The sequence below is a fragment of the Beta vulgaris genome, chromosome 6 (genome assembly GCF_026745355.1).
Source record: "Beta vulgaris subsp. vulgaris cultivar EL10 chromosome 6, EL10.2, whole genome shotgun sequence".
Lineage (NCBI taxonomy): Eukaryota > Viridiplantae > Streptophyta > Magnoliopsida > Caryophyllales > Amaranthaceae > Beta > Beta vulgaris.
In genome coordinates this window covers 20,197,801-20,204,957 of record NC_079207.1, presented here as the reverse complement: position 1 = coordinate 20,204,957, position 7,157 = coordinate 20,197,801, and the positions used below count along the sequence as shown (strand labels likewise).

General features: G+C 37.3%; 1 protein-coding gene across 1 annotated transcript; it reads left to right on the top strand.

The window, feature by feature from the left end:
* Window positions 1-4,079: 4,079 nt before the first annotated feature.
* LOC125498836 (uncharacterized) lies at window positions 4,080-6,680 on the top strand. Its single transcript, XM_048647128.2, has 5 exons — window positions 4,080-4,746; window positions 5,078-5,758; window positions 5,863-5,946; window positions 6,118-6,203; window positions 6,252-6,680. The coding sequence occupies exons 1-5, from the start codon at window positions 4,080-4,082 to the stop codon at window positions 6,678-6,680; spliced, it is 1,947 nt and encodes a 648-aa protein (XP_048503085.2).
* The last annotated feature ends 477 nt before the right edge of the window (window positions 6,681-7,157 follow it).

Here is a 7,157-nt window from a genome sequence, read left to right as displayed (position 1 = left end):
TACTCCCCTTATTGTTCCTAAGTGATAGATACATGTATGGTTTGATGAAATGCTGATAATTAGTATAAGTTATTCCTATAGCACAAGTTCCTTAATTTTCTTTTCTTTTCATAAATCAAAAATCCATAAAACCAAAAAATCATATTTATTTAATCACTAGTAGAAAAACCTTATTTGTCACTTAGTAACAGGTTACAAAACCGCATAAGAAAATCAATTAGAAAAATTGGGAAGGAAAGTTAGAAGGAAAATCTGATGCGGTCCTCTTATAGACCGCATCAGATTAAAAAACTGATGCGATTTTTTTAAAATATGATGCGGTTTTTAGGACCGCATCAGATATTCTATTTTTTAGGCCCTAAAAACACGCGGCCCATGAGCTCGAGCCTCACATTCACGCGGCCCATCTGCTCCCTCACTCCACTCCCACCCCTCACTCCCACTCAAACCCTAACTCCCTCACTCCACTCCCACCCAAACCCTAACTCCCTTACTTCCCTTCTCTCTCTCTCCTCTCTACTCCTCTTCTGATTTCCTCAAATCCCCACCTCCCACTCAAACCCTAACTCCCTTACTTCCTCTCTCTCTCCTCTCTAATCCTCCCTCATGCATCGAAGAATCAAAGAAACCCACAAAATAAAACTTGTCGTCTGTCAAATCCCTCCTCTCTCCTCTTTCCTCTCTACTATCATGCAACCCACAAACAAAGAATCAAAGAAACAAAAAACGAAGAAAATGACAAACGAAAATGAGAACGAAGAAACGACGAGCGAAATTGGGTAATAAAGAGCGAAACGAAGAAAGGAAGAGACGAAGAATCGAACGAATTGTTTTTTTTCCCTTTTTTCGTTTTTTTAAGCAGATTGTTTCGCTTTATTTTCGCTTTTTCGCTCTTTAATTGATTTCTTTATTACATCAACAATTTTTTTTTTTTTTAATCTATTTCGTTTTTTAGATCTAGGTTTGTTTTCGTTAATTTTCATTTTAGTTTTTTTTTCCTTTTTTTCGTTTTTTTAAATATATCGTTTTTTCGTTTTTTAGATCTATGGATGATTTCCATTTCGGTTTTTCGTTTTTAGGACTATTGTTTTTTTTGTTTTCGTTACTTTTTGTTTCTCTTAGTTTTTTAGAGTTTTTTCAATTGTATTCTCTGTTTGTAATTTATGTAATTTTTTTGAAGATTCATAAATATTGTTGTACTTTATGTAATTTTATTTAAGTTTCATAAATTTCATTGTAATTTATTTAAGTTTTATAGATTGTTGAATTCTTCCATTTTAATTTTATTTGGTTTTTTTAATTTCAAAAATATATTATAATTGTTAATATGATTGTGTTTATATTTTTGTTGGGTTTTGGTTGTGTTATGGTCTTGTTGGTACAACGCATAAGCTTGCAACTCTGCAGGTGCTTTTTTTTAATTAATAAAAGTTATAATCTAATGCGATCATGGACTGCATCTGATGTAAGTTTACTGATCCGGTCCATGACCGGATCAGATAATTTTCCTAATTTACTGTGGGCCCGTCTGATGTGGACCAAAATCGCATCAGTAAGCCCGGTTTTGACCACATCATATGGGTTTTTTCCAGTAGTGAATCTTGATTCATCTTTATCATTTCTTTTCTTTAATTTTTATTTTTAATTTTATTTTTGTATTATTTGCCACGCACGTATGACTCTTCGTGAACTGTTACATGCATCTTCTTTCTTTTTCTTTCCTTCATAAACTGTGTTCCTTTAATAACTACATCTTCACCATTCTTCACCTTCGAACCCACCTCTTCGCACCACATAAAACCTTGATCTTTCATCACCAAATGGTAAAAAGCTCCCTTAATTCACCTTTTCCTAAAGTAAAATCTTCAAAAACCTCACAAATGAATAACCCCTCTTCTTTACCAAAAAAAATAGAAATAAAAAATACTCAAGAAACACATACAGAGGTAGAAGATCAATAATCAGAAACTCCTAGAAGGAGTATAAAAAGAAGAAAATTCATTGAAGAAGAAGTTCCGACTCAAATTGAGAGGGAAGATAAACCGCAACCTGTTCCTATTCTTCTTAAAGGAACTACTACTACTGCTTCAAAGAAGAGAGTTGAACGAAGTGAATCTAGGTATGTCATTATTTGTAGAACTAGATTGGGCTAAGAGCGTGCATGTTGTTGAACTTTTTGAAATCCTAAAGGAACAAAGAATGTACTATATGTTTGAAATCGTGTTAACAACTGGTTGGCCTACCTTGGGGATTAAACAAGGTAATATTTTTAATGAGAAAACACTATATGGCTTGGACCTCTTTCTCCAAGAGGGAATTTTGACTCAGAGAGATAGAGAGAGGTCCTAATCTGAGAGAATCTCTGTCTTCTCTCTAGAAATCCAATGGAACAGTAACTTGACAAATTCTCTGTAATTCTTCTCAATACTTCGGTGTTGTAGCCATGGCAAAGAAATCAGGAGGAAATGCTCAAGGAGGTAGAAATGGGAAAGGCAATGAGAAAGTTAAAGCTAAAGGACCTTCATCGGGTTCACAAGCTTTGAAAACGAGATCAATGGAGGAACTATTAGGTATTGAGGCACTAGATTTTGGACTTAGAATAGGCCAACCTATGACACCAGAATCTTCAATAAAGGAATTGCAGCAACAATCAGACATTCGCCATACCTTCAATGAATGGCTTCAATCCATTCATAAGAGTGTTGAGGTGAAGAGCACACCAGGAGCTCGTAAGACTTCACATAGAGGTAATTCTGCTCCTGTTCTTTTTCAATTGGACGATGATTATGATGTGGATCAGGATGATCACATAGTTGGATTGAATGTTGCAAAGGATGATCAAGAGGATCACATGGTTGGATTGAATGATCAATCAGAACCAGTGAATATTGAAATGGAGGATATACAGGAGGAAGTGGATTTCTGGAATTCTTCTTTGGTTTGTTATGTATTAGGTGCCAATCCACCTGTCCATGTAATGGAAGGATATTTTCGAAGGATTTGGAGGAATCAGGGAGTGGATAAGGTGGCTATGGTGAAAAGAGGAATGTTCTTAGTAAGATTCAAGGTGATGGATGTTAGGGATCATGTAATTAATGGTCATTACTTCTTTGATTAGAAACCACTGATCATGAAAAAATGGAATTCCGAAATGGATTTTGAGAAGGATGACTTGAAAATTGTACCTGTGTGGGTGCAGTTCAAGCTGAATTTGAAGTATTGGGGAGAGAAGTCTTTGCACAAGATTGCTAGTCAGATTGGTGATCCAATAAAACATGATGAAGCTACGAAAAATTGTGAGAAGCTTCAATATGCTCGCATCTTAATAGAGGTTCAGATAGATAAGACTTTCCCTACATTAGTGCAATTTTGGAATGAAAAAAGGGAGCTCACTGATGTCCCTGTGACATTTGAGTGGTCACCTGTTCATTGTGTACATTGCAATGAATTTGGACATACTGTTCAAGAATGTAGAAGGAAACAAGGCAAAAAGGAATGGAGACCTAAGCAACCAGCTTCCACTACATTAGAACCATCTGTTGTCCAACAACTAGTGGTGGTACAACAAGGTCTGGCTAAGGAGATTATAGAGAAGAATAATCAGGGGGAGATAGATCCAGAAGGATTTCAGAAAGCACTGAAACCTATTAATGTGAGGAGTTCAACAAGAACTCCTATGTCTACTCATAATCCTTTTCAGGCCTTATTGAGGTAGATGGTAATATGTGTAGAACTAGGGAGCAGGAGGCACAAGAAAAGGGAGGGGGAGATCCTTCCAAGCTGAATGGATAGGCTCTTATGTTGGAATGTGAGAGGCATTAATAGCACTAGAAAACAATTAGATGTGAAGAAATATATTCATTCAAGTGCTGCTGGTGTTGTTAACCTCTTGGAATCCAAGGTTAAGGCTCATAACCTTAGAAGATTATTTCAGAGAATGTTTCAGGGATGGTGTTTCACATCTAACTCAGCTATGATTGATAGGGGAAGGCAACTGATAGCTTGGAAGCCTACAAGCTTTCACTTGAACATTTGTCAATGTTCAGAGCAATTTATTCATTCCTTCCTGAAACCTGTTAATGGAGATAGGGGTTTCTATGTCACATGCATTCATATATGCCTTCAATGATAGAGGGAAAAGAATGGAACTATGGGAGGAGTTGAGAAGGATCAAGATATCTGAACCATGGCTAATCTGTGGTGATTTTAATTGTGTCATGTCTGTTGAGGAAAGAATTGGAGCACAAGTTAGAGAGACTGAAATGGTGGATCTCAGAGCTTGTATGACACATTGTGGGTTACAGGACATTAAATCCTCTGGTAACTTCTACACTTGGAACAACAAACAAGAAGGGATACATAGAGTTTTTTCCAAGATTGACAGAATGGTTGCCAATCAGTCATGGTTAGATCTATTCTCTACTGCAGAGGCTTCCTTTCACAATGAAGGTGAATTTGATCACACTCTTGTGATTCTAACAATTCATCCCGGCCTTCATGGGAGGAAAAAACCCTTCAAGTATTTCACCATGTGGAGATCTTCTCCTAAATTCTTAGAGATAATTAGAAAGCATTGGATGACAGAGGTTCAAGGAACCAAGATGTTCCAAATCCAGAAGAAATTGAAGAGTATTAAAGTAGACTTGAAGAGGCTGAATAAGGAAGGGTATTCAGATATCCAGGTTGCTAATGTGAAGGCCTATCAAGACATGATGGAAGCTCAACTGAAGCTACATGAAAATCCGAGTAATCTGGAAAATATAGTAGTGGAATTGGAGGCTTCTTAGAAGTATAAGATCACTCATCAAGCTTATGTGGAGTTTCTTTCACAAAAACCTAAGCCTAAGTGGATCAAGGATGGGGATGAGAATACATCCTTTTTTCACCAGAGTATTAGATCCAGGAAACTTCAGAACATGATCTATAATATATATGATGAAAATTGGATCTGGTGTGACACTCCTGAAACTGCTTCACAAGCATTTGTAACTTATTATCAGAAGTTACTGGATGATAATATTGCTCACAGAATACCGGTGATACAGCAAGTGGTGCGGGGGGGGTACTGTTATTACAGAAGAACACAGAGCAATATTAAATGCACCATATACTGAGGCTGAGATCAAGAAGGCCCTCTTTTCTAATCCTGGTTCTAAAGCTCCAGGTACAGATGGCTATGGGACTTACTTCTACAGAGACACTTGGGAAGTCATAGAAGAGGATATTATTGCAGCTGTTCTGGACTCTCTTCAAAGTGGTAGAATTTTGAAGGAGGTAAACACAACAGTAATCACTTTAATTCCTAAGAATTCATGTCCTAAGAATGTTAAAGAATATAGGCCTATTTCATGTTGTAATACCCTCTATAAATGCATAACTAAAGTCTTGTGTAATAGGCTTAGATTAGTGCTCCCTGACCTGATTATGGAAAACCAAGGAGGTTTTGTGCATGGTAGGAGTATCATTCATAATATCATGGTGATACAAGACCTAGTCAAGCACTATGGTAGGAAACAAACACAGCCAGGGTTCTTGTTAAAGATTGATTTGCATAAAGCCTATGCTACTGTAAATTGGGAGTTCCTTGGAGAGATGCTTGAAGCTCTAGGTTTTCCTTCACAGTTTATGCAGCTGGTGATGGAATGTGTTACAACTCCCAAATTCTCTTTGATGATTAATGGAGTGATGGAGGAATATTTCAGTTCATCTAGGGGATTGAGACAAGGGGATCCTATCTCCCCCTTTCTCTTTGTGCTGTGTATGGAATATTTGTCTCGAATATTGACCAAAATGGAGATCTTGAACAGTTTCACTATCATGCCAGATGTAAGGAAACTAAGCTCACACACATGTGTTTTGCAGACGTTTTGATCATGTGTTGTAGAGGGGATTATGCATCCATTTACTTAAAGCTGAGAGCTTTCAAGTTGTTTTCTATGACAACAGGTTTGCAGGCTAATGTGTCTAAGTCTGCAATATATACATGTGGAATGAATCAGAGAGAGCAACAAAGAGTAGTGGATGTCTAAGGTTTTACACATCAACACTTACCTTTCAAATACCTGGGGGTGCCAATATGTGCAAAAAGGATAAGTATGAATCAATGTGATGTACTAGTTGACAAGATGATAGCCAAGATCAAAGTGTGGAGCTCTAGAAACTTATCATACACTGCTAGAGTGCAGTTAGTCAATGCAGTTCTGGTGAGCATTCATTAATATTGGGCTCAGGTGTTCATATTGCCACAATAGGTGCTTCACAGAATCACAAAAATCTGTAGATCATTCCTCTGGAGTGGCCAATACTTCACTCTTAAGGCTGGAAATGTAGCTTGGGAGAAAATCTGTACTCCTAAGAGTGCAGGAGGACTGGGATTCAGGGATATTTTTAAGTGGAATAGAGCATGTCTTGGGAGATATGTATGGGCTATTTCTACTAAACAAGATAGTGTGTGGCTTAAATGGGTGCATTCAGTATACCTTAAAGGAGGATACTGGTGGGAGTATACTCCTAATACAAGCTCTAGTTGGTATTGGAGGAAATTGTGCCAGGTGAAGGAGCAATTGAAACAATCATTCACACAAGCTGAAATCAGAAACATGAGACAATATTCAGTGAAGCATGTGTATGAAGTACTGATGGGTGAACAAGAGAGGGTTCACTGGGATAGAGTCATATGAAATAGGATGAATCTCCCAAAACATAGGTTCATTTCCTGGTTGGCTATTTAGGGTAAATTACAGACAACAACAAAATTGGCTATGATGGGTATAAGTAACAATGATACATGTCTGTTATGTGGTAGTTATAAAGAAGATCATGCACATCTCTTCTTCAAATGCCAATTCAGTTTAGCATGTCTGAAATATGTTAAGGAATGGCTTCATTGCCCAACACAAGCAGAAGACTTGCATCAGATAATTACCTGGATTCAGAACAGCAGAAGGACTAAATTCCAGAAACAGGTTCATCATGCTGGTGTTGCTGCCTTGGTCTATATGATATGGCAGAGTAGAAATAAAGTCTTTTGGGAGCAATGTGCTCCAAGCATTAGTTCCGTTTGCAAGCAAGTGATGAGTATTGTTAAAGCTAGAGTAAGGGTTGTATTACCTAAAAAAAGTTACTAGAAAAGATGGGGAATGGTTCCTTAGTCTTTA

Bases quoted from the DNA above. Each gene is read 5' to 3' on its own strand.
- LOC125498836 (XM_048647128.2), top strand. From the start codon at position 4,080: ATGGAGATAGGGGTTTCTATGTCACATGCATTCATATATGCCTTCAAT. The intron at 5,759-5,862 runs GTATGGAATATT...TGTGTTTTGCAG, and splicing joins CCCCTTTCTCTTTGTGCTGT to ACGTTTTGATCATGTGTTGT. The intron at 6,204-6,251 runs GTGAGCATTCAT...TTGCCACAATAG, and splicing joins AGTTAGTCAATGCAGTTCTG to GTGCTTCACAGAATCACAAA.